The sequence below is a fragment of the Leucopleurus acutus genome (genome assembly GCF_964270905.1).
Source record: "Leucopleurus acutus genome assembly, chromosome: 15".
NCBI lineage: Eukaryota > Metazoa > Chordata > Mammalia > Artiodactyla > Delphinidae > Leucopleurus > Leucopleurus acutus.
In genome coordinates this window covers 66,848,786-66,875,455 of record NC_139157.1, presented here as the reverse complement: position 1 = coordinate 66,875,455, position 26,670 = coordinate 66,848,786, and the positions used below count along the sequence as shown (strand labels likewise).

The following is a 26,670-nucleotide window of genomic DNA, read 5'->3' as shown; positions in this document are numbered from 1 at the left end:
TTACCGTAGCGCTTCGAGTTTTCTTTGAGTCTCTGTGTAATGTCCTAAAACTTGGCAAACACACCAGTTGAGAAGGACAGCATTCACAAAGAAATAACCAAGTATGTCATAGACACGGGCATAAGGCTGTCAGTGTCATTCATAAATTTCTGGTTATGTTTGGAAACTATTGAGTCATCAAGGATATTATTTTCAAAAGATGCTGATCTAGCTTTAAGCTGTTGATTTCTACCCTGGGTCACAACACTTTTTTCTTTCCTTGCACTGTAGCCATCATAACATACCTGATTATATCTTATCCTTACATGACAGGAGTAAAAATACAGGGAGAGAGAAGAGATTCTGACCACAGGAAACGCAGGGCATTCAGTGCTTGGTGCAAATATGTCAGACTGCATCTGGTTTTCTCTGTATAATTGAAGCCCTTGCTTGCCACGGTGGCAAGGCTGCAGTACCAGGCATGCTAACCCATCCTGACCCAACACTCCTGTCTCAGGTCCTGAGCTGCGAGTATCACTGTGTTCTCCTGAAGCAAAAGCCATGCTGACTTTCTAGAACTACTGCTGTTTATATCAGGCAAGATAGGAAGTAAAAACTCAGGAGCCAAGGCAGCCAAAGGGGGACATGGCCGCAGAAGGAAAGCCAGCTCTACGTTCAGAGAGGAACTCTTTCACTTATTGAAATCTTTTTTTTTTTTTTTTTTTTTGCATCTTTCCCTTGGTCTAGACGATGCGTACATTGCTTCTCCCAGGTAGCTTAAAACAAAACAAAACGAACAACAAAACAGTGTAGAAACAGCTGGGAATGGAGAACGTAGAATTGATCTTTACTAGTTCTGAAGTAATGCATTTGCCAGAATATGGTTCATGTGTGTCTTCTATACATTTACTGTGCTTGTTGGTCAGCCTTGAAACTCATGTAGGAATTCAAGGAAGAAAACTCTTTATGAAACTGGTGGGAGATGAAGTATTGGAAAAAAATCATTTCAGAAGTTACCTGTCTTGGGTGATGGGTAGCGATAGAGAAGGTTAATGTTATGAAGAATTTACTCCTAACTTCGTGTTCTACAGATACTGTGCTTTATGTCATGGTAAAGACTGAGAATTAGTTGAAGAATGACCTCCAGTGCCCTGGAGTGGGATTATTATGAATTTGAACCTGTGGAAACCAGTTCTTTAGAATATGCAACTCCAGGGGCAAGTTCCCTCTTGCCTCCTGCCAACCCTGTCAACTCTCATTGGAGCTCTAAGGCCATCTCTGATTGGTCAATGAGCAGTCACACGGCCCCCACCTCAGAAATAGTCCAGGACCCCGTGGCCACAGTAAAAGGCATGAAGGAAGAGAAAAATAAGAAAAACCAGAGAAGCAAGGCTAGGAAGAACCCTGGAAGATCAGAGAGAGAAAAAGAGGTCAGCAATTATTTTGTGCACCTACCCTGTCTTGAGCTTCCTTGCAACATGTCTGCCTGTGGCACCTGGGAGGGATTCCTCCTGAAGAGGGGCATGGTCCACCCTTGCATGACTGGGGTTTCTCCCATGAGCTTGGCTTTGGAATCTGCCCACATTTGTGCTCACTCTTTTTCGCCATGTAGGAGAGAACACTAAAAGTATTTCAGAACAAAGTTCTAGACCTCAGTGGTTGCAAATCGTTTGAAATCCCAAAGTAAGGAACACTGACGTCTTAGAAAAATGGAGAGCTGGCAGTTCATGCACTTTGCAGACAGTTGCCGTCACTTTGGAACACGATTTGCCTGTTCCAAACCGAAGTGCCAAAGTGCAAGATTGCTGGGTCTTCAAGTTTCCAGCTTCAGCACTTTCCTTCTGCTTCTTTCTTTGTAGTCAGTCATTCAACAAATACTTCTCAGGTGCCTATACTTGCCAAGGCACTGGGCTCAGTCACTTAGCTTGATGATGCCATAAACACTTAGCTTGATGATGCCATAAAGAGGCAGCCCATCCCACGGAAGCACCTGATCCTTTTTAAGGCCTGTCTTAAGGTCAATTGACTTCACAGGTTGTGAACAGCTCAGGGTGAGCGCAAAAAGCCTTACCAATTTGAGTTCTGCCCCAACCATGCTACCCCAGATTAGCTGGTTATCCCCTGAACCGCACTGGGCCTTAGTTTTTTTTAATTAATAAAATGAGAGAATTAGGTGCCACGGTGCTTGGAGCGTAGTAGAGGATTAATAAATATTTGCTGAATAAATAATGAGTAAATTTTGTTGAGAGTGCCACACTTTTCCTAGCTTTTTTTTTTTTCCTCCAAAGTTTCAGAATTTCATGGTTGATATTTAGATCATATAGAAATAAAGATTATGTCAAAGTTGCTGCTTGGGTCTGTTATAAGTACGTAGTGAGGATACATCTTGTTCTTTTCTGTGTCGTATTTCAAAGAGGAAATATTTCAAAGGTAAGTTTTAGTTTTATAGGAGGAAGAGTTGATTCACAGGTAATTGACCCTGTTTCAATCAGGAGTCTCAGGTGTTTGCTTATGTTGTGTTCTGCGGGGGAGTAGCTCTGAGACAGCCCGAGGTGGTCCTTGGCTTATGTATTTCGTGTCTCTCAGCCTGTGATGCTCACCTTGGCAACTTCAGGGTGGCTGGTTTTCATGTACTAGAGAAAGTGTCTCACCCAGTCCTCCAAACCCACCCCACCTGGTGTGAGCAAAGCTAACGGTCCTGCTCAAGGACCACTCAGGGTGGGGAAAGGCTGGCTTTGGCCTTCACAGCCGTGTATATCCGACACCTGAGGCAAGGACCCTGGCTTTGAGCGGGTCTGTGACTGAGGGGTGTGAAGATGGAGGGGAGGCTGTGGCCTGGAGACAGGCAGGGCCAGGAAAGGGGACACGCAGGAGACACCTGTGCCAGGTGCCTGAGGACCCTTTGTTCCCACCATAGCCTCACCCAGGTCGTCAGGTCTCCTTGCGCGTTTTGCTCGTCCCTCTGGAAATTGACGTTTAAGGGCTGAACTAGAAGTGAGATTTAGCTTCTTGCGTTGAGCTAGAGTTTCACAAAGGAATGTTACCCCCAGGGAAGCAAGTACAGGAGATTCATGCTAAAAGCAAGTAATAAATACTGGTGACATTCTGGCTCCAAAGCTGCCTCAACTCATGATTTAGTGGCAGCCCGTGAAACACAATAAAGCATTTGACCTGAAGCCAGGCTGAGGTCAGACTGCACCTTGACTTAGCAGCAAGAGTGGCCCACACGGCCCACACTTTATGCAGAACATGCACAGAATGGTTACATTTGGTTACGTAAAAGGGTTGTTCTGACTGGGCCAAGGAGTGCTAGTTAGAATGCCGGCAGCTTGTGGGGATAGTAAAAGGCCGCTAATGATTAGAAATCTGACTGAGGCGGTGTTTACCCTGAAGGAGGGGCTGCAGCCTCACTTTTGTTGCTGAGAACAGGGCACCACATTTCTTATCAGGTCAGTAACAAATTGCACTTGGGGTCCATTTTGGGAAAACCCATCACCATGCTGGTAGAGAAACAGGCAGTCTTGGAGATTCTTATAGAAGTTTTAAAAAGTTAAGACTGGGCAATTTTTCATGATTACTAAGTACACCTCATCTGGAAACACTTCCTAAGTTGTTTGAAGACGATGTGTGATGGCTTCGCACACCTTGTGCAAACACTGACCCAGTGGCCATGTTCTGCTTTTGACTGCATGGCACACAGAAAGGGTCCTCTTTGAGTAAGGGGTCTTGGAAAGGTGGGTGAGAAGAAAACCAAGGCTAGAGCTAATTTGTAATGGGAATAATAGCTTAGGATTCCAAGGGGAGGGTTTGTTGACAGAATGCAGTGGACAGTGGATGGAATCATGGTAATGGGAGGGTGGAGGTCTGGATCCATCACTGCAGAATGAACAGTGAGAAAAGCTTCTGAGACATGGACAGTCCCTTTCCTGGTATATTGGTACAGCTTAGACTTTTAATAAATAGCAGTTTTTCCTGATGCTAGAAATTATATGTGTAAAATGTTGGAAAGTATTAAAAAGTATAAGGAAGAAAATAAAAATCATTTCCCCTCATGTTTCTTTCTTTGTTTTTGTTTTGGCTGTGTTGGGTCTTTGTTGTTGTGTGCTGGCTTTCTCTAGTTGCGGTGTGTGGGCTTCTCATTGCGGTGGCTTCTCTTGTTGCGGAGCACGGGCTCTAGGTGTGTGGGCTTCAGTAGTTGTGGCACGTGGGCTCAGCAGTTGTGGCTCACGGGCTCTAGAGCACAGGCTCAGTAGTTGTGGCGCACGGACTTAGTTGCTCCGCGGCATGTGGGATGTTCCCGGACCTAGGGCTCGAACCCAGGTCCCCTGCATTGGCAGGTGGATTCTTAACCACTGTGCCACTAGGGAAGTCCCTCCCCTCATGGATTTTTAAAGGGAGATTTAAAAAAATTTTAAGAATGTGAATTTGGTTTTTAAATAGGATTAAGTACTTTTTTTACTGTCATAAACTATACATAACATAAAATTGACCATCTTAACCATTTTTAAGTGTACAGTTCAGTGGCATTAAGTACATTCCCATTGTTACAAAACCATCACCACCATCCATCCCCAGAACTTTTTTTTGGATTAAGTGCTTTTAAAGTGCATTGTCATTTGTTACAGGTTCCAGGGATGTAAGTAGAATCAGCATTTGATTAAGGCAGTTTATAGGTAGCAGTGCATCCTTCTTTAAAAATCCTCCATGTTTTCTGTCTTCTAATTGTCTTTCCTCTCTCTGGGCTAAGGACCAGGAGTGCCCCAGGGCATGTCTTTTGCCCCTCCAGTGTTCCACCAGAAAACTGTTTATGTAAAACTCTTGCCAACCACATCATAGACCCCAAGAAGCGCAGGGAGGGACCTTGCCTCCTTTCACAGGTGAAGAACCTGAAGTCCAGCAAGGTGACAGGTGTCTCCCAAGGCTATGCGTGACGCACATCTCCTGACCCCCTTGCCCTGCGCCCCTTCCGTCCCACCAGGAGTTTTCCACACCGTTCACGCATCTCCCCATTCAAGCCTGCGCCCCAGGCTGGACTTGATATCCTGAGTGCCTGTCAGAGATAAGATGTGCCCTCAGAGACTTCAGAACTCTCTCTTGCTACAGACTTGACGGTCTTACTTCTGGGATTTTAGTCCTTCTCTCAACTGCAATTAGGGGAAGAGTCAAGTTCCCTTTGGCGCCCTGACAGAGAAAAAGCAGGTCAGCAATCCCAGGAATCTGATCACAGAGAAGGGGGTCAAATGCAGCATAAATCAGCGAGAATGCTGTCCTGAAACATCAGAAGAGGCTTCTGAGAGACGTGCAGTGACAGCCTGAGCCCCTGGCCTCCTCAGATGTCCTAGCGTAACCCCTGCATTGCTCTAGGCCAGGGCCAATCAACACGTACACCCGCTCTCCGGTCGTGAGTGCCGCTAGCTGACAGAGCAGGCCAGTGAGTCCTCTGACCCTGGGGAACGGGAGGCCTCCGCAGGGAGTAGAGATTCCAGGCATTGCTGGTTCCATTGCACAGCGCACAGCCCAGCCCGCTGACCCAGTCTTCACAGATGTGACAGTCACACTGCCGTCCCCTGGCGTGGCCCTCATCCAGAGGTCGGCTCTGTGGCCCAGGGCTGTTCTGCAGTTGGCTTAGGGTTACCACTGAGTTTGTGAACAAAATGACTCTCCAGGCATGCACTGTCTACTAACCAGCCCACCAAGCCCGGCTGGCGCGCGGTGATGGGGATGTCCCTGTGTCCGGTGGAGGGAGGGAGCGAGTGGTGAGGGGCCGGGGAGGGCTGACTGCTGTCCCTGTCTCCCCGCCACCCGCAGGGGGATCAGACCGCCTTGCACCGGGCCACGGTGGTGGGGAACACCGAGGTCATCGCGGCGCTCATCCAGGAGGGCTGTGCTCTGGACCGACAGGACAAGGTGAGGAGGGAAGTGGGACGGGTCAGCCTGAGGACCCTCTTTGGGACCTGCCGAGCTCGTGAGATGCTGTCATTCCTGAGTCAGCTCTCATGCCTTAACATGAGGAAATTGTCCCAGCGTTCCTCTGAAAGAGTATCTGAGATTGAATTTTTAAAAAACTCATCCCTCTGTTCTGTGGCAGCAGTGGGCAACCACATAAATATAAATGGTGAAGAAAAAAAGTCTAGAATTAGTGACCTTTGGAGGCCTGGGTGGGGGAAGGGATGTGCCCCAGCCTCTCTGTTTCCTTTTTTTTTTTTTTAAGATAACGGAGTGAGTTAATTTATTTAAACTACACTGGAAGAGAAAATAAGCAAAATCAAGTCTTTAAAAAATCCCAATGACATAGTGTTTTTAAATAATTGTCAAACCATCTTAAAACATGGGACTTTGCAATTAAGTGCAGTCTGGCCTCTGTCCACTTTTTTTAAACAACCTTTTATTACAGTGTAACATACATATACAGAAAGGTGCACAGCTAATACGTGTGCAGCTCGGTGAGTTTGCACTGCCTGAGCTCATCTGTGTGAGCCCCCAGATCGAGAAGGAGGTCATTACCAGCACCCAGAAGTGTTCCCACCCGGGACCCCCTTCACTCTTCCTTCTGCTTCCTGCTTCCGGGCCACATATCCGCCACCACCATTCCCAGCACCTGGCCTTTGGTACAGCCCTCGAGACCCTAGACTTCCCCTGTGGGTGTCAGCAATGTCAGGCCCGTGGCTTACTGTGTTGAATGAATGTCTAAGCCAGAGCCTGGACGCAGTTGGACACTGTCCCTGCACTGCCCCCAGCTGACGGCCCTGTGCCTGGCCTGGAACAGCCAGGAGGGCATTTCCATCTCTCCTCTCTGTGCCCCCGTCCCCTCACCCCTAATCCCAGGTCCCACCCCATGCAGTTCATTGCACTTAATATGTCTTTTTTTAATAGTAAGTTAAGCAAATACAAGCTATGTTTAATGGGTTGATTTCTATTGAAAAACCATCCGTTGAGGACACTCGTTTACCTTATTTACAGATAGATCACTGTTCTCAGTGCCTGCTCATTTGTTTGGGGCCCTGAGGCTTTTGGATTAAACTAGGAGAGATTAAATTTGGGGGAAGAAAAAGGAGCAGTGGAATCTACCTGTCTGCCCTTGGGGCCCTGGAACTTGTGAAGCTGGACTCTTCATTTGCCTGACCTCTGCAGGGTTCTCTCTGGGGCCAGAGCAGAGCAGAGGAGGCCCTCAGGGGCCATAGAGGTGGGAAGAAAGGGGCATTGTATCTCCTGATGCTACTTTCTGTTACATATGAGCTGTGCATGGGCCCTGGAGCCTTTCTCACCCTGGGTTCCCGGAGAGACTCAAGCCCTAATGCCTGAAGTCATCCACTGTAATACATCCTAAATCTAGAACACACCTGGGACGGTACTTGTTAGGTGCCGTTTCTGGAAGAGTGGAGAAACTGACCACTCAAATCACTGCCTGGGTTCTGTGGTTCGGGTGAGAAGCCCCGGCGGAGAAAGGCCCCTGCTTGTGCGCTGAAGTACCGTGTGCTCTGTTGGCGGCAGTGAGGCGGATCGGGCCCAGCTCATGTGCTTCCTCCTGTGTGTGCTCCCCAGGACGGGAACACGGCCCTGCACGAAGCGTCCTGGCACGGTTTCAGCCAGTCTGCCAAGCTGCTCGTTAAAGCAGGAGCCAACGTGCTTGCCAAGAACAAGGTGAGGCCCGGCAGTTGCTAGATCCCCTCGGCCACAGGTGAGGACAGCCCGCCCGCCTTCCCGGCAGGAGCCTCCTCTCGCTGAGCAGGGCGAGGGCTCAGGGCCGCGGAACCTGGTGGGAATTGAAAGCTTGCAGCCCCTCGGTGGGAGCGATGCACGGGGTCCACGTGGGGGGGAGGAGGACCTACCTGGGGCCCCTGCCTCCTGTGAGCGCTGCAGCTTCCCTGCTGTCCCGTCGGTCTATGAGTGTGCGCTTGAGGGGGCCAGCCCTGTCCTGCGGGGACAGGAAAGGACAGCAGCCTCTCCTCTCTCTCGTTGTCCTCTGTCACCCCTCTCTCCTCCGTCCCTCTCCTTCCGTGCTTATTATTAGTGTGTCCCTGGACTAGTGTAGAAGCCTCACAGCAGACTGGCCCATCTGCCTGGGGCCTCCCCAGAGTGGCCTCGGCCTCTGTTGCTGTTGTCTCTCTGGGAGAGCTTGGCGTGTACCTCCTGCACAGCAGTGTGGGCTCACCATCCCCTCCTGCTGCCCCCTCCCTCGGGGGTACCCTGTTCCTTTCTGCCCACTGGCCTCCAGCCCAGTCCCCACAGGCCCATCGGGCGGTTTTTTAGAGGGCTGTCTTGGACTGCACACAGCTCTGTGCTGTGTTGACTGGTGACATGTTTCTCATGGTTCCCTCAGGGGCCGAAAGCTTGAGGAAAGCAGCAAGCCATGCATCGTAACACCTCCAGTAATGCCTGGCTCACTGCCCGGCTCGCTGGTGGCTCTCCATTTCTTCCAGGTGGTACATGGTCTGGAACATTATACCAACTCGAAGTAGGTGGTTTCCAGTTAATGGATAGGGAGGCCTAAGCTGGGAGCTAGTAGTCTTTTGTAAGATACATGATTCGTTTGTGACACAATTAGGGCCGTAAACCAGCCCTGGTGGGTCTCCACCACGCTCCCTCTTGTCCCCTGCAGGGCCCCAAAAGTATTGTGTGGGAAGCCATGTGTCCTGTCTCTAGATAAAGCAGCAGGGGCTGTTGGAAGCACAGGTGAGGTGCCGTCCCAGAAGAGGGACTTCCATTCTTTACCAGCCACAGCCTCTGCGGAAGCCTCTAGAAGGTCCTTCTCTTTTTTTTCCCCCCAGCTTTATTGAGGTATAATCGACAAATAAAATCGTAAGATATTCAAAGTGTACAACGTGATGATTTGATAATTCCCAGGGGTTAATGAACACATTGATCACCTCACATATTTACCTTTTGTGTGTGTGAGAGAACATTTAAGTTCTCCAATTAGCAAGCTTCAATTATAGAAGACAGTGTTATCAGCTGTGGTCACCACGTTATGCATTAGATCCTCAGGCCTTGTTCATCTTACAGCTGAAAGTTTATACCTTTTTCCCAACCTCTGTGTATTTCCCCACACCCCAGCTTCTGGCAGCCACTTTTCTACTCTGTTTCTACCAGTCCATCTTTTTTTTTTTAGATTCCACGTAGACGTGAAATCATACGGTATTTGTCTTTCCCTAACTTATTTCACTTGGTGTATTGCCCTAGGTTCACCCATGTTGTCGCAAATGACAGGATTTCTTTCTTTTTTAAAGGCTGAATAATATTCCGTTGTATAAGAAAGGTCCTTACTCGGCAAAGTATAGCAGCCCTTGTCAGGGAGATCAGTACTCATTACTCAGGGTGGGGAAAATGCCTGCTATGTATATCTACCTAGGTCACAGTTGTTTTTAATTTCAGGTTTTGACATTGCAGCCTTTTGCATCTGACGTCTTTCACTTTGTACAGTGGTTTTGAGAGTCTTATATTGTTTCGTGTGTGATTAGTTCATTCCTTTTTATTGCTGAGTAACGTTCCATTGTATGGATGTACCACAATCTGTATTCTAACCCATGTCTTTTCATTTTCTTCATCCAAATGCTTTTCAGCATAATTGATTTTTTTTATTGGCAAAGTAAATTTTGGTATATTTCTACAGCCATCAGATTTCTTTTATTTCAGTCATTTATTCAACACATTTAATGACTCCCCGAAGCCAGCAGCTTTGAGACAACCTTCTCTATGTGCACTGAGAATCATACCAAGCTGAGCCCTGAGCCTTGCCACAGGGAGCGGAGTGTTTAAAACACGGGCAGACCCTTCATTTTGGAGGACTAAGCTAGCAGTGGTTCTCCATCCGGCTGCGCTTTAAAATCTCCCGGGAAACTTTAAAAACACGGGGAGAGGGGAGAAAACCAAACCCACCTGATGACCAGGCCTGGGGTGACCAGCTGTACCGTTTTTTGCCCTGAGTTGGGGGTGGAGTTTCCCAGCATGCCGGCCTTTCAGTGCCTACACCCAATTGGCCTGGCCCCACCCCCTGGGGCGGGGCCATCAGAGTTGCGTCTGCGCACTGGTCTATTTAAAGGCCCCCCCCCCCCCACCAGGTGACTCCAGACTGCAGCCGCGGGTTGATGACCGACGGACGAGCTCCCGCAACTCTCGGGCTTAGAACTCACCACGTTCCTAGAGGTAACAGCAAGGAAGGAAGACTCTGCCCAGGCTGGTTAGAGCTAAGGTGGTGAGAGGGGAGTGAGTGACCCAGCAGCACACAGTTTTCCTTTATTTTTAAAAACTCATTCGTCTTTTTAAAGGGAAGGAATATAAACCATCCTTGAGTATGGGCAGACAGTGCTGTGTGATCTAGAGAGGAGTAAAGCAGGCCAGGGAAAAGCCCTAAACAGGCAGGCTGATAGCTCTGAGCCCGCAGCTGCAGGCCTGACGCAGCTTTTAAGCTCAGCAGAACAAACATTGAGCTTATGTATTTAATCTCCTGAGTCCTTGCAGGCAGACACCAAATCACGTTGCCCGTTTCTCCTGTTGCTTTTCTAGGGGTTAGCAGCAGCCTTGCAGGCCTTATTCCCATAGTTTCAAAGAGTTCTCTTGTCAAAAATTCTTTCTGCAACGTTACTGTGGGCATGATTCTGACCTTTGGTTGCTATTTTGACCTTGAAGGTAGAGTCCAAAAGCAAGAGGGTCTCTATCTGTGTGGGAAGTGACAGGTGCAGTTGTATTATGGCCTGTTGGGTGGAGGCCTTGTCCGTAGTTCAAATTTTGATGTTTCAAGAAAAACCCAAGATTTAAAAAGGCTTGCAAATTCTGTTAACCTTTAGCCTGCAGTGTCGGATGTGGCCTGTTTGCCTTCCTGACTCTGTCGGTAGGGTAGCCAACCAACAGCCACCCTAACACAGCTCTCCTCTGTGTTCCTCTCGTCGCTAAGAGGAACAACCTTGTGCACGTGCACAGCACTCTGCCATTAAGAAGATGCTCCCCTAGGCTCTCCGAATCAATCCTCACAGCCTCAGCATGTAGGAGTCATGCTCCATTTTACAGGTAAGGAATTCAATTAAGAGCCTTGCCCAGTAGCTTGCAACGAGTTAAGTGGCAGAGCCAGGATCTTGGAACCAAGGTTTCTATGAGCGATGTGACTCTTCTGCCCGTTTGGATTCCCAATTAAATGTTCTTGCCACTGAAGCCCTGGGGCCACCGATCGGGAAGCAGCGAACGTGAGCCTTGACTCTTCTGTGAGTAAGCCTCGGCCCCCGGCAAGGCCTGCCCGGTGCAGGCCCGCGGAGGAGGGGTTGCTAACGTGTGCTTCCTTCTGTCTGCTTCCCTCCCAGGCGGGGAACACGGCACTGCACCTGGCCTGCCAGAATAGCCACGCCCAGAGCACACGCGTCCTCCTGCTGGGCGGCTCCCGCGCCGACCTCAAAAATAACGTGGGTGGACAAAACCGACCTCCCTCGCGCTGTCTCATGTCGCCTCGGAAAGTAACCCTGCAAGCATGCTAGAGTATTCACATGTAGACAGTAAAAAGGGTTCGGGGGCTGCTGAGAAAGTTCATTTTTTGCTAATTCCTAAGGGGTCCTTTAGGGGGATGGGAAGAGGACTCAACACTCGGAAACACTGCTTTTCTCCCATCCTTGCTCCCTTGCCCTTCAGCCTTGCAGGCTGTTTTATTGCCCACAGCAGGTGTCTAGCATTTGAGTTTAGGAACGAAGCTAATTGTTTTCAGGACGCCTCTGCCCGCAGAGGCGTCCTGAAAACTCTTAGCAAATACTGGTTGATGCTATACCCGGGAGGCCTTCTGATGCTCCATGCCCGGCGTCTACAAATCCATTACTGAGGCATCCTTGGGACGAGCTGATGGGCCAGTAGTTCTTAGAGGTGCCTGACCTGCAAGGTGCCGTGGGTATCCCTCCTCCCTCCACAGAGCTGCATTTCCTTCATGAAGCCCGTGTCTCAGCCATGTGACAAGAGAATCTGAGGCTTCTCTCAAAAATGGCTTTAGCCGGGGCCCCCCTGATTGGGGGCAGGCTCATCTAAAGTGGTTCTGAGAATGCTCTGAACTTCAGCTTTGAGCTTGGTTCCTTCTTAATCCGGGGGGAGAAGGTTGTGCGGACGGCCAGCATCTCTAGACAGAACTAGAGCTTGACTGGAAACGCCAGGGGAGCACTGCAGAAGGTCACCACGTTGTCTCCAGTTCTGTTGTTTTCTCTCTGGGAGCAGGACTAAGGCAAGTCCTGATCCCGAGTTTTTCTGAATGCCCTGTTTTATGCTCAGCGATTGCTTCCTCATCAGCTCCCTAGACTACATTGCTCCCCATGGGATACTGGGGTCCAACTAAAATGGGATGCACTTGAATGTTTTAGAGTACATGCTCTTAAAGTCCGACGGCTCACCCTGCTCTCCTGGCCCTCTCAGCCATGATGGATCTGTGATGGGAAAGTCTCATTTCCAAAGCAGTGCTGTTGGTCTTAATCAGGTTACTCCAGAGCCTTCGGGTCTTAGGAGAGGCTGGGGTCAGCTGAGTCTTAGTAAGTGCCAGCTAAGCAGAGCCTCCCTTAGCTCTTGCGAAGGTCTCATGGGGAGCAGGCATCCAGTGTACGAAACCTGGAACAGTCAGCATGGTGGGGAAAAAGCAGGGCTGCAGACAGAAAAGGGCTGTGAGTTGTGGAGTGAGCGTCTGTGATAAAGGAGATGCTTACAATTCAGGCTGTTACCTTCTAAAGAATATATGCTAGCCTGCCAGCTTTTAAATGATATTTTCTTTTTATCTTCTCTGTTTTGTAACTGCTCAGACTGTGCTTAGAGTTTGATTTCTGTCCGCAGGCAGGCGACACCTGTTTGCACGTTGCTGCGCGCTATAATCACCTGTCCATCATTAAGCTCCTCCTCAGTGCTTTCTGTTCTGTCCATGAAAAGAACCAGGTCAGTGCATGTGTCCTCCCCATGGTTAACCTGCAGGTGTGTTGGCACAGACGGGAGCAGAGGCTGCTGGGGGGCGGTGTCCTTTCCCAGCCTGGGACTTGGCCAGTGCTGGCCTGCAGGACCCATGGAGTTCCTGTGGCCCTGGTTTATCTGGCCTCCTGGAGAAAGCATGCCCTTAGCATTCCAGTTCATATCACCACATTTGCATAGTGAACATTTTCTGGAGATCCTGCTGTGGGTTTTGTTTTTAGTGTGATTTTTAAAAAGGAAACCCACAAGAAAGAGTGGCTTAGTAAATAAGGAAGGGCATTAGGTGTCTCATGACTCCTGAGTTCTCTTACCTGAACTGCCACCTTTATGTGAGCTGAGGGAGTCTCTCTTTTCTGTAAAGTTCGGCACCTGATCAGTATCTATGCCATATACTGGGGTTTTGAAATCTGTGATGATCAGTGTTCTGTGGAAATGTGATTTTCGTAGTTACATGGATTTTTAAAAAGTTGTCTTGTTATTTATTGATACCTATACCTAAGTGTTGCATTGTTTGACTTTTCTGAGTTTGGGTACGTAAATCTGAAATTTTAAAAAAAAGTTAGATGGTGATTCAGATTAAAAATACCCTATAATGGTGGTTACTGACCCTGGCCGCATATTAGAATCAACAGGATTTAAAAATACCATTCCTGAGTCCCACCCCAATATAAATGATCAGAACATCTTGGGGTGAGGTCCAGGCAATGGTATTTCTTTTTGTTGTTGTTGGTTTGTTGTGGTACGCGGGCCTCTCCCTGTTGTGGCCTCTCCCGTTGTGGAGCGCAGGCTCAGCGGCCATGGCTCACGGGCCCAGCCGCTCCGCGGCATGTGGGATCCTCCCGGACCGGGGCACGAACCCGTGTGCCCTGCATCGGCAGGCGGACTCAACCACTGCGCCACCAGGGAAGCCCAGGCAATGGTATTTTTAAAAAGCTCCTGGCCTGAGTGTGCAGACAGGATTGAGAACCACTGACCTAATAAAATAGCTAAATTCTGTCATTCTCCAGACTCGCCATGGACTCTAGGTTCATCAGGTTACCCCAAACAGCCCTCGCCAACCAGTGCTGCTTCTCAACCTGGGTGGTATATTACAGTCACCTGCCAGCTTTGGGAAATCATCAGACCCAAGCCACACTCCAGGCCAATTAAATCAGTGTCTGTGTGGGACCCAGGCATCAGTAGTTTTTAAGGCTTCCCAGCTGATTCCAATGAGCAGGCGAGACTGGAAACCACTGCTCCAGAGCTTCCCTCCAAACACACAACTAGGTGACTCAGGAATGAAATGAACGCTTTCTTCGGCTACTTACCAGAGAAGGAGGGCCTTGGGATGGCGGGATTTTCATGCTTTACTTGTTCACCTGCCAGGAACGAATGAATGATTTCACTTCTATATTGGTCTGACTTATTTATGTCATTCTGTTTGGGAATTAAAAACAGTTTGCATGTGGAACTGGCCCACCAAGCTGCATTTGACATAGCCTTCTTTCACAGTTGATTGAAATATTTTTTTGTTAAAAACAACAACAAAAAACTTACAGGCTATTTGGTAAGAGTTTGAAAACATCTGGTGTTAAGCGAATACTGATTCTCAGTGACTCCACCCAAACAAAACACCCTGGCCTGCAGGATGATTCCAGGTGGCCCTTTCACATCCCTGAGGATGGCTGCAGGGCTGGGATATTACTCCAGGGCCTGTGCACGTAGCCATCTTCAAAGCTTCTACTCATTCTAATTCAGAAACCAAGGGGTTCTCTGCCCACCCCCTGCCTGGGCAGAGGGACAGGGTCCAGAGCTCCTGGCTACCTGCCTGTGATCCTGCCTTTCAGGTCAGGTCCCACCATTCCCAACAACCCAGGCCCAGCATGACACTGCCCCCTGCATTTAATCCTGTCCTGTGATTTCTGGCCTCTCCACTCAGAAGGGAATGTGGTATTCGTGCATAAGTTCATTCAGTTGCAGAGTCTCTTTCAAAAGAGCCACATTTAAACAACAGGGTCCTACTGTATAGCACAGGGAACTATATTCAATATCCTGTGATAAACCATAATGGAAAGGACATGAAAAAATATATATATTTATAAAATGGAATCATTTTGCCATACGGTAGAAATCATCACAGCATTGTACATCAGCTATCCTTCAATAAAATAAATTTTAAAAATAAAAAATGAAGTATGAGTTAATAAAAGAACCACATAACACTTTAGCCAAGGTCAGTCAGTCTAAGACAGATTTTAGTTTGACTTTGAAAAGCCACCGCCAGGCCATGGACGCCAGAGGCCTGTGGGCCACGATCCGATGGGGTTTAGCCGGCTTTCTTCTGATTAATTTCAGGCTGGAGACACAGCACTTCATATTGCTGCTGCCCTGAATCACAAGAAGGTGGTTAAAATCCTACTGGAAGCCGGAGCAGATGGGACCATTGTCAATAACGTAAGTGGAGTTGCAACAGTGGTTTCTAAAGGTGTTCCCACCCCTTTCTGGATCAGGGCCTGTTGTTGCTGCCCCACCCCCTGCGGACTCCAGAGCACAGCCTCACCCAGGCTCGCTCGGGAAGACCATACGGCGGCACTGGCCCCACGATCCTGGGGCCAGCGGGGGTGGACTTGGGGGATCCTTGCTCTCAGCAGCCCCACGAGTTACAAACCCTGAGGGCTCATCTTCAGACAACTCAGCGACATGTCCTGGCGTGAAAAAGGGTCAGGGGTGTGTAAGTAAACTGGCAAGTGGATGTTACCGAAAGTGAGTTCCAGGCCTTTTAAACAGATGTAGTCCTCAGAAAAATGGCCACCAGGCTAATCTTCCTCAAAACTCCAACTGCTCTCTCTAAAATCACCTTCTCTCACGCCCTCTCTCTCAATGTTTCCCTCCTCCCCTCCCCCTCTCATCCTATAGCAGGCACCAGCTCAGGCACCCTCTCTTCCTCGAGGTTGGCCTGTGATCTCTGTGCTTCTGAAATTGCACAGACTCGTGGGGCACTGGGGGTGGAACAGTTGTCTGGGGAGTTGGGGGTGTCGAGGCTGGTAGTCCCCCCTCCCAGCTCTAGTACCTGGATTGGTGGTACCTCTCCCATGATGCCATGAGCACCTTTCCCTTCCTTTGAATCCCACTGTTTTCAACTTCTGGTCTGGGCTTTAATCTCTCTAGAGTCTCTGTTATGGTCATAGCTTCCTAAATGTGTTTCACAGTCCAGTTCCTGAGACTCTGTGGCTGGGCCCTGATCCGCCCTTCCAGGTGTTTTCTCCATTGTACTCCCGGAAGATGTATCGCTTGGCTGGGTTTTATGATGCTTTGTGTTTTCTCAAGTGACATGTTCCACCTTGACCCCCATCTGTTTTGTTTTGTTTACCTTCCTCAATCCCTTTTCCAGGAAGCCTTCCTGGGTGAGCAGTGCCCCTGACCATTCTCTTAGAACACCTACTGCTCACCTGGTCAGCACTTACCCCGTGTGCCTGTGTCCTCAGGTGTGACTGGGCTCCCCGTTGGATGGATGAGACTCAAGAGCAGGACCATGTCCCATGCACGGTTGTGTTTTGCTGAGCACATGTGTAGGTGCTGGTGTGACCGGGTTGCTAGTTCCTGGGAGAGCTGTCCCCGCTGGGCTGTGCATGCGTGGGGCTGCTGTTCCGTACTCACTGGTCCTCCCTTTGCCTTTCCTTAGGCAGGTCGGACTCCACTGGAGACTGCCCGCTACCACAATAATCCGGAAGTTGCTCTCCTCCTCACTAAAGCGCCCCAGGTAGGATTTTTTGCATTTTCCATTGTATTGATTATGTGGGGTCAGCAGGGTCGTTGGGATTCCCCGGTTGCCATCTACTGAAGCCAATTCAGACCAACTTAAGAAGGGGACAGATGGGCTTACTGTCCAGGCAGCAGGAAATGTAGGAATCCACATGAGCCTCCAGGATACCTGGAACCAGAGATCTCAGGCCCAGCAGGCTGTTCTCATACATGGGCATCATTTCCTCTCTGTGGCTGGATCATTGTCACAACCAGTTTCCTGCATCATAATTTCCCAGCCAGGGAAAAGTTCCAGTTTAAAATGTCATAGGAGGGGGCTTCCCTGGTGGCGCAGTGGTTGAGAGTCCGCCTGCCGATGCAGGGGACACGGGTTCGTGCCCCGGTCCAGGAAGGTCCCACGTGCCGCGGAGCAGCTGGGCCCGTGAGCCATGGCCACTGGGCCTGCGTGTCCGGAGCCTGTGCTCCGCAACGGGAGAGGCCACAACAGTGAGAGACCCGCATACCGCAAAAAAAAAAAAAAAAAAAAAGTCATAGGAGGGACTTCCCTGGTGGTCCAGCGGCTTAAAACTCAGTGCTTCCAATGCAGGGGGCGTGGGTTCAATCCCTGGTCAGGGAACTAAGATCCCACGTGGAGTGCGGCATGGCCAAAAATAAATAAAAACGGTAAAACATCGTAGGAGAAGATCATGATTGGCGAGCTTGGGGCAAATGCCTGGAACAGGTGGGGCAGAGGTGCTTTAGGAAGATGGTGGCATCCGTTTGACCACGTGGTTAGAAGAGAAGTATTTCCCAGACAGAGGTGGGATGAGGCATCCATCTGGGCAGACAAAGCCGTAAATGTCTACTAGAGGCAGTATAGTTTTCTCATTTTTTATTAAATAATGGTATATTGGCCATCATTCAATTTAAGAAGATGACTGATATCTTAGTTGAGGTTGAAACGATCTAAGTCACAAAGAAATTTAATAGTGATGATTTATAAGCTATTTATAATTTTAGTACCCTGAAATAACTGTTTATAGTACCTTCCACAGACACATAATTTTTATATAGTTGTGTCCACAATGTGTATACTCTTTGGTATTATGCCCTTTATCCTAAGTGTAATAGGAAACTGTTCTGTAGTCTTTACAGTTATTTATCACAGTGGAAGCATAATATTCTTTCTTTGGTTGCTGTTCAGTATCTTGTTAAACCATTTCCTTAATGTTAGACATTTAGGTTATTTCCCAGTTAGAGCTAGTCTCTTACCTTACAGCAAACACTGATTGGTTTTCCACCTTATTCTGGCTAATGCTGCAGGAAGACAAAGTCTTAGGGAGCCAGAGGGAGAGTCCGGACTCCAGCCTGCTGCACCATGGCCCAATCCCAGCCAGCCTGGGGTTCTGCACGGCCTTGATTCCATTTAAGTTTTAAAAACATGCCTGATATAACTAGCAGTTTCTGGAAATGGTTAAGATTTTTGTCTCTTGCAAAATCAATCCCTCTCTTGCCTGTGGAGAAGGTCCTTCTCAGTGGGCTCTGGAAATCCACAGAGCTCCTGACAGGTGTGAGTCGGGTGCTCCTTTGGAAGAAGGCTCCACCTCTGCCTAGCTGTTTGCAAACAAATCCTCAGCAGAATCACCTTTGGGAATCCTGATTAAAAAAAAAAAAAAGCTAGTCTCTTGCAGATCAAAAGGGACACGATCGGGGGGCTTCCCTGGTGGCGCAGTGGTTGAGAGTCTGCCTGGCGATGCAGGGGACACGGGTTCGTGCCCCGGTCCGGGAAGATCCCACATGCCGCGGAGCGGCTGGGCCCGTGAGCCATGGCCGCTGAGCCTGCGTGTCCAGAGCCTGTGCTCCGTAATGGGAGAGGCCACAACAGTGAGAGGCCCATGTACCGCAAAAAAAAAAAAGGACAGGGTGCTATATAAGTGTCAGAATCCGTTAGTTACCTGGCATTTCAGTGCCTAGCAGTTTGATGGACAGCTAGCTCCGTGCTCAGCCACGTGAGGATCATCAAGTCTTGTGGGATGGAGGGTCCCCCGGCACACGAGGATTGATGTGCCTTTAACCTGCCTGTCATTTATCTTCCAGAGCCCAGGAATCTCGATTCCCAGGGATAAAGCTGTCTTGTGGACTATTTTCCTGTGTGGTTCTCCTTTAGCATTTCCATTAAAAAAAAAAATGACTTAAGCTAGTTTTTCCACACCCATATTGAATAGCAAATAAATAGGATATTTTTAAAGTTTTTGTTTTTTTACATAATTGTACATACTAACCCTTATTTTCAGTGCAAAGAAAAAGCTTTGGAATATGCGTAAAATTGCATGCATACTGTCCTGTCGATCTGCGGTTATAGAAATGGTCTTGTCTGAAACGAGAAATCCCCTTGCCTTGGCCCCTTAGTTGACCATGGATTTCGATGGTTCACAGCAGTACTAAGAGGATACTTCTTTCCGAGGCCTTAAGATCAATATTTCCTGATTTCTGTGAAGTGGGAAAGATTGATGATGGTACATTTGGTGGATGGCCTGAGAAAGGCTGTGAGCCATGCAGAGTTGTTTTCATTGGCCAATAACATGGAATTTTTCTGATTATTTTGTGTTTGGGTGAAGTGAGTGTTACTTCTTATTTTTGATTGATGTGGTTCACAAATGCTTTGGAAAGTGAATTTCAGGCTGATTCTGGAGCTGTGTCCTGTTCTAAGTGTCTATAAAGCAGATGAGCAACGGGCCTTACTTCCCTTCATCAGACTCGACTTCTGAGTCTAAAATTTAGCTGAGGACATTGGTTCTCAGACCTTTTTGGTCTAAGGACCCTTTTACTTCCTTAAATATTACGGAGGCCCATAAAGAGCTCTGTTTATGGGAGTTTATATCTATCAATAATTACCGTATTTGAAAATAAAATTTAGAAATATTAAAGGTATTCATTTAAAAATAAGTCCATTTTGTAGCAACATAAATAGCATCATTTTGTGAAAAAGAACTTTTTCAAAACAAAAATGAGAAGAGTAGCATTGTTTGACATTGTTTGCTCACGTCCTTACTGTCTTACTTAGAATTCTGACATCTTTTATTGCTGCCTGCAGTCTATTGTAATGTCACTGACGTTGCTTCTGGCAAACACCACAGTACACTCATGAGAGAATGAGCATGAAAAATGCCAATGTTGTTGTAATATTATGAAAATAATCTTAACCTCACGGACTCGGGTCCCTGGACACTTCCAGAACTGCTGGCTTTAGGGGATGAGTATATAATTTAAAAATCCGGTTCAGCTGCAGGCAGGTATTGTCAGGAATTCTCCATTTAGGAGGTACCCACTGCCCGTGGAGGATTTTTTTGTCCTCTAATGTGTCACTTGAATTTAATGAACACAAGAAGGAAGTCTGACATTGAGATGCAAAACACTAGGCTGAACTTCAGAGAGCCCTTATCTGTCTGTATAAGAAGACAGTGGAATATTGTTTTATTGCAGAAAGATAGTGTGGCCTTGAAAGTGCTTTCACCGTCTGGACCCCCTTGGGTTTTTTAAGGGGGGTGAACCCTGGAACTAGGAGTAGGGAGTCTGGAGGAGAAGGGTGTGGACCTGAGCCAGGGATTGCAGTTTTCCACCAGCGCACAGGTCTGCACTCCGTGATTAACCATCTCTTCCAGCTGAGCACTCTAAGGCCCCCAGGCAGGTGGACACACCCCCAGGGACCACTGGTCCAAGGCGCGCCGGCCACCTACGTTGTCTCGGTTAATTCCGGCAGCTCCCCATTCTCACGTTGAGAAGACAGAGCACAGAGAGGTCAAATCACTTGCCTGAAGATCCCCAGCTAGCTGCTGCTGGGCCCCTCTGGGCCTGTGGGGTCCCACGTGTACTTGCCTGTGTCCATTCCACCTCTCTGCCCTCGAAGGGGCAGACCACAGCCTTCTTTTAGGGGAAGAGACTCCTGCCCCGTGGTTGGTACCATGGCTCACAGGTACATCTCAGTTAGGCTTGAATTAAAGTTATGTTTGAGTATGACTTGGATACAGTTTGGCCAAGAGAAAATCTGATGGGCTACATCAGGTCCAGTGTCCCAAGATAGACCGTGCCTGGCACAGGGCTGCTGTGTCGCACAACTCCAGGGGACACCGTTCACATCCTAGTCTATGTGAACCATGCTCCCTGGAGCTGAGCCATGCACGGCCTGCTCACACCTACGTGGATGCCCTGGCCCATCACTAAGTGCCTGTTAGTGTTGCTGTCCTAGACTCTGAGCTCAAGGTCAGGAATGATGTCCTGCCGTCTCTGGGACCCTAAGCGCCCAGCACAGGATGTAGGAGGCATAGTGGGTGGTCTAGAGGCGCTTGTTTGATGTGAACGCCTGGTTCCCCCCCTCCCCCCGCCCGCTGCTCGGCTGGAGGCTCCATTAGGTCCGCGCACACCAGTGGTTTGTAACGATGCCTCTTGCCTCCTTCAGGTCTTGCGCTTCAGTCGTGGGCGAAGCCTGAGGAAAAAGAGAGAGAGGCTCAAGGAAGAGAGGAGAGCTCAGTCTGTGCCAAGAGATGATGTGGCACAAAGCAAGGTGGGGGGGTAGCCCTCCCGCCCACTTCCAGGGTGGGAAACTGTCTCCCTGCCTCCTCCGGGCCCGTCTGGCGGCTGCCGGGCCCTCCTCTGTCTCTCCTTTCCTCGGGGTCCTTCAGATCTTGTCCGTCTTTCCTTCTGGCCTCTTGTCTTCTCCTCTCCACGATTTCAGGCCGTGTACTCCCATGCCGCCCGTCTTTTCCAGCACCCTGTGTAGCTGTATTTGCGAGCCCTGTGCATCCGTGGCCTTGTCGCTTCCATGTGGACAGCACAGCCTCTCTGGCACCGCACCCTTCATCATGTAGAGCAGAGGTTTTCAAAATGTGGATCCACTTGTCACCTGGAGCCTTGGTAGAAATGCAAATTTGGCGGCCTCACCCCAAACCCACTGGATCAGAAACTCTGGGGTAGGGCCCAGCAATCTGTTTGAACAAGCTCTCCAGGTGATTCCAATGTGGACTACAGTTGGAGGACCAGTGGCGTAGCTTGTTGCCTCTCCTTCTGCTTAGGGAGTGAACAGAGGCTGTGCTAGCCCATACGGCTCCTCTGTGCAAATTAGAAAAAGATGCCTTCTGGGCAGACCAGCCTAGCACAGGGCACGTATGGTGAATAGAGCCCAAGGTGGACTTCAGCTCCCTCAGCCCCACTCATGCCCTCGGCTAGGTGCCTTTGTGCAGTGAACAGCTTGCACAGCTGTGCACAGCAGCCCTGGAGTGAACCATGCCTTTCAACTCTCCCGGGAAGAAGACTAGGATATAGAGACAACTTCTGGCACATAAAATTTTATACCAACTATTTGTTTTTCTCTCTGTTAGAAAATCTTACCAGTTTCCAGGGTTAAGGCATTGTAACTCGCATTGGTTCCTGTGTGTGAATTGTACATATTAACTTGTAAAAGTTCTCACAAGGACCAGAAATTTGATTTTTTTTTTCATTTCTGAAGGTTCTCACTCTCCTCTGTGAATTGTGAGGGTCCAAGATCAAAGAATGAGTGGCGTTGTCTTTTTGTTGAAATGTAAAAGACCAAAAAATCTCTAATGCTGAGGTGTTTTGTGTGTACTACGTTCCTAAAGTTGCAGAACATAGAGTTAGACCCAAGGCAATATCTAGTTTGGCACCTAATAAATGAAAAACCAAACAGTCAACTCACCAGGAAAAGCAGAGGTGTTCAGTTAAATCCACCAAGCAGTGCTTCCTATGTCTGAAATTTGTCATTGGAAAAGATTCCCAGGGATCCTTTAGTGGATGGAGGCTGGGAAATTTTATGCCGTTATTGAAAAAGGCTGGGGGATCAAGTAGAAGAGGTTTCTGGGCTTCTTTTCCTCTGTAGGGAAGTGTCTCAGCAGGAGACACCCATAGCAGTGAACAGGCTGTACCCAGAAAAGAAGAGTCCAGAGAAGATTTCCTGTCTGCCTCCCCGGAGCCCAGAGCAAAGGACAACAGGCAGAAAAAGTCAAGGCCCAAGGTCAGGAGGCACGTGAGAGCTGCCAAGAGGGCTGGGAGGAGGGCTGGCGGAGGGCCCTGGGGTAGCGTCATGCCCAGCAGCTAAAAAGCCACTGCAGTTGCCTTGCTTGCTGGTTTGCAGCCAGAGCACAGAACTCGGCCCTGGCCGGCTGTGGACACAAGGTAAGCATGCTGGTACAACTCTTCTGACACGTACCTGGCGTAGAACGCTGAGAGACTAGCAAGGCGGGCTGGACGGGAGCCACCGGCTGGGCATCAGGCTCGCAGATGTCACGGCGCTCAGGGTGGCTGTCGCCTTCTCTCCCACAGGCGTCAGCGTTTTCTGACCCCACCCCACCAGCAGACCAGCAGCCTGGACAGCAGAAGAGCTCTCACACTCACAGTCACCCTAAAAAGAGGCCCAGACATCGCTGTTCACCCCCAGGTGCCCCCCACGAGTTCAGAGCGTACCAGCTCTACACGCTGTACCGGGGCAAGGACGGCAAAGTGATGCAGGTACCTGCCGGGCCCTGTCAGGGCAGGACTGTAGGCTGTAAGCGAGGTGTCTGTGTAACCCTGTTGCTAGGGGTAATGTCCACTTTCAGCGGTGACTACAGAAGGCATGAGCTTTGAAGATAAGCCAGCTGGCCCTCTCCACCTAAACTGTGCAGTACCCTCCTGCCACGTAGGCCTGGAGAGCACAGGGATGTTACAAAGCTCTCTGCACCATCCTTAGGTACTGCATAGATAATCTTGAGGCCGGATAGTAGATAAAAGCAGCTTGAGGGCTGGGACCGTATGTTACACTCTCTGAATCTTCTTAACGTCTACGGAGCCAAGGCTTGGCCTGTCAGTCCAAAGTTACCACAGGGATGAGTCTCCTCCATCACGTGTGGTCCCCTGGTGTACTGACAGACACATATTCTCAGAAGGAACGAACGACTTGGATTGATTGCTTTTTGGCTTCCCTCTTAGGCCCCAATAAATGGCTGTCGATGTGAACCCCTGATCAACAAGCTGGAGAATCAGTTGGAGGCAACTGTGGAGGAGATCAAAGCAGAGCTGGTGTCGGTTCAGGATAAGATGAACACGAAGCTGGGGCACATGGAGAATAAGACCCACCACCAAGTAAGCGGTTGCCATCCTTCTCGTGGCGTGGTGTCCTGGCAGAAAATGAAATCAGACCTCAGCACACCTTTCTGTTCTGCAGACTCTGCCCTGAGCATGTCGGGCAGGCTGTCAGGGAAAGAGACCTGTGATTTCTTTTTTTTTCCTAATTTTATTTGTTTATACAACAGATTCTTATTAGTTACTTATTTTATACATATTAGTGTATACACATCAATCCCAATCTCCCAATTCATCCCACCACGACCCCACCCTCCTGCCGCTTTCCCCCCTTTGTGTCCATACGTTTTTTTCTCTACATCTGTGTCTCTATTTCTGCCCTGCAAACTGGTTCATCTGTACCATTTTTCTACGTTCCACATACATGCGTTAATATACGATATTTGTTTTTCTTTCTGATGTACTTCACTCTGTATGACAGTCTCTAGATCCATCCACGTCGCTACAAATGACCCAATTTCGTTCCTTTTTATGGCTGAGTAATATTCCATTGTATATATGCACCACATCTTCTTTATCCATTCGTCTGTCGATGGTCATCTAGGTTGCATCCATGTCCTGGCTATTATAAACAGTGCTGCAATGAACATTGGGGTGCATGTGTCTTTTTGAATTATGGTTTTCTCTGGGTATATGCCCAGTAGTGGGATTGCTGGGTCATATGGTAATTCTATTTTCAGTTTTTTAAGGAACCTCCATACTGTTCTCCATAGTGGCTGTACCGATTCACATTCCCAGCAGTAGTGCAAGAGGGTTCCCTTTTCTCCACACCCTCTCCAGCATTTATTGTTTCTAGATTTTTTGAGGATGGCCATTCTGACCGGTGTGAGGTGATACCTCATTGTAGTTTGGATTTGCATTTCTCTAGTGATGTTGAGCATCCTTTCATGTGTTTGTTGGCAGTCTGTATATCTTCTTTGGAGAAATGTCTATTTAGGTCTTCTGCCCATTTTTGGATTGGGTTGTTTGTTTTTTTGATATTGAGCTGCATGAGCTGCTTGTATATTTTGGAGATTAATCCGTTGTTAGTTGTTTTGTTTGCAAATATTTTCTCCCATTCTGAGGGTTGTCTTTTCATCTTGTTTGTAGTTTCCTTTGCTGTGCAAAAGCTTTTAAGTTTCATTAGGTCCCATTTGTTTATTTTTGTTATTATTTCCATTACTCTAGGAGGTGGGTCAAAAGGATCTTGCAGTGATTTATGTCATAGAGTGTTCTGCCTATGTTTTCCTCTAAGAATTTTATAGTATCTGGCCTTACATTTAGGTCTTTAATCCATTTTGAGCTTATTTTTGTGTATGGTGTTAGGGAGTGTTCTAATTCCATTCTTTTACATGTAGCTGTCCAGTTTTCCCAGCACCACTTATTGAAGAGACTGTCTTTTTTCCATTGTATATCCTTGCCTCCCTCGTCATAGATTAGTTGACCATAGGTGCATGGGTTTATCTTTGGGCTTTCTATCCTGTTCCATTGATCTATATTTCTGTTTTTGTGCCAGTACCACATTGTCTTGATTACTGTATCTTTGTAGTATAGTCTGAAGTGAGGGAGTCTGATTCCTCCAGCTCCCTTTTTTTCCCTCGAGAACGCTTTGGCTCTTCGGGGTGTTTTGTGTCTCCACACTTTCTGTAGAGTTTTTGTCATAAATGGGTATTGAATTTTGTCAAAAGCTTTTTCTGCATCTATTGAGATGATCTTATGGTTTTTCTTCTTCAGTTTGTTAATATGGTGTATCACATTGATTGATTTGCATATATTGGAGAATCCTTGCATCCCTGGGATAAATCCCACTTGATCATGGTGTATGATCCTTTTAATGGGTTGTTGGATTCTGTTTGCTAGTGTTTTGTTGAGGATTTTTGCATCTATATTCATCAGTGATATTGGTCTGTAATTTTTTTTTTTTGTATTTTTGTCTGGTTTTGGTATCAGAGTGATGATGGCTTCATAGAATGAGTTTGGGAGTGTTTCTTCCTCTGCAAATATTTGGAAGAGTTTGAGAAGGATGGGTGCTTGTAGCTCTCCTTTAAATTTGTGATAGAATTCACCTGTGAAGCCATCTGGACCTGGACTTTTGTTTGTTGAAAGATTTTTACTCACAGTTTAAATTTCATGTAATTGGTCTGTTCATATTTTCTATTTCTTCCTGGTTTAGTCTTGGAAGGTTTGTCTTTCTAAGAATTTGTCCATTTCTTCCAGGTTGTCCATTTTATTGGCATAGAGTTGCTTGTAGTAGTCTCTTAGGATGCTTTGTATTTGTGCGGTGTCTGTTGTAACTGCTCCTTTTTCATTTCTAATTTTGATTTGAGTCCTCTCCTTTTTCTTGATGAGTCTGGCTAATGGATTATCAATTATGTTCATCTTCTCAAAGAACCAGCTTTTAGTTTTATTGATCTTTGCTATTGTTTTCTTTGTTTCTGTTTCATTTATTTCTGATCTGATCTTTATGATTTCTTTCCTTCTGCTAACTTTGGGTTTTGTTTGTTCTTCTTTCTCTAGTTCCTTTAGGTGTAAGGTTAGATTGTTTATTTGAGATTTTTCTTGTTTTTTGAGGTAGGCTTGTATTGCTATAAACTTCTTCTTAAAACTGCTTTTGCTGCATCCCATAGGTTTTGGATCATAGTGTTTTCATTGTCATTTGTCTCTAGGTATTTTTTTATTTCCTCTTTGAGTTCTTCAGTGATCCGTTGGTTATTTAGTAACATATTGTTTAGCATCCATGTGTTTGTGTTTTTTATGTTTTTGTCCCTGTAATTGATACTAATCTCAGAACGTTGTGATCAGAAAAGATGCTTGATATGATTTCAGTTTTCTTAAATTTACTGAGGCTTGATTTGTGACCCTAGATGAGATCTATCCTGGAGAATATTCCGTACGCACTTGAGAAGAAAGTGTAATCTGCTGTCTTTGGACGGAATGTCCTATAAATAT

General features: G+C 47.7%; 1 protein-coding gene across 4 annotated transcripts in view; it reads left to right on the top strand.

Annotated features, from left to right (window-relative positions):
- Positions 1–26,670, top strand: part of ANKRD6 (ankyrin repeat domain 6) — a gene marked incomplete at its 3' end in the record, with an annotated part of 86,820 nt that overhangs the window by 27,372 nt on the left and 32,778 nt on the right. For 2 of the 4 annotated variants that reach the window (XM_082855258.1, XM_082855257.1), the window contains exons 3-12: positions 5,788–5,886; positions 7,522–7,620; positions 11,271–11,369; positions 12,763–12,861; positions 15,226–15,324; positions 16,553–16,630; positions 21,068–21,172; positions 22,502–22,636; positions 22,945–23,130; positions 23,590–23,742. In XM_082855258.1, coding sequence (XP_082711384.1) covers positions 5,788–5,886; positions 7,522–7,620; positions 11,271–11,369; positions 12,763–12,861; positions 15,226–15,324; positions 16,553–16,630; positions 21,068–21,172; positions 22,502–22,636; positions 22,945–23,130; positions 23,590–23,742 — 1,152 coding nt within the window. The remainder of the gene's footprint in view (positions 1–5,787; positions 5,887–7,521; positions 7,621–11,270; positions 11,370–12,762; positions 12,862–15,225; positions 15,325–16,552; positions 16,631–21,067; positions 21,173–22,501; positions 22,637–22,944; positions 23,131–23,589; positions 23,743–26,670) is intronic. The other 2 variants (XM_082855259.1, XM_082855260.1) reach the window with 2 other exon arrangements.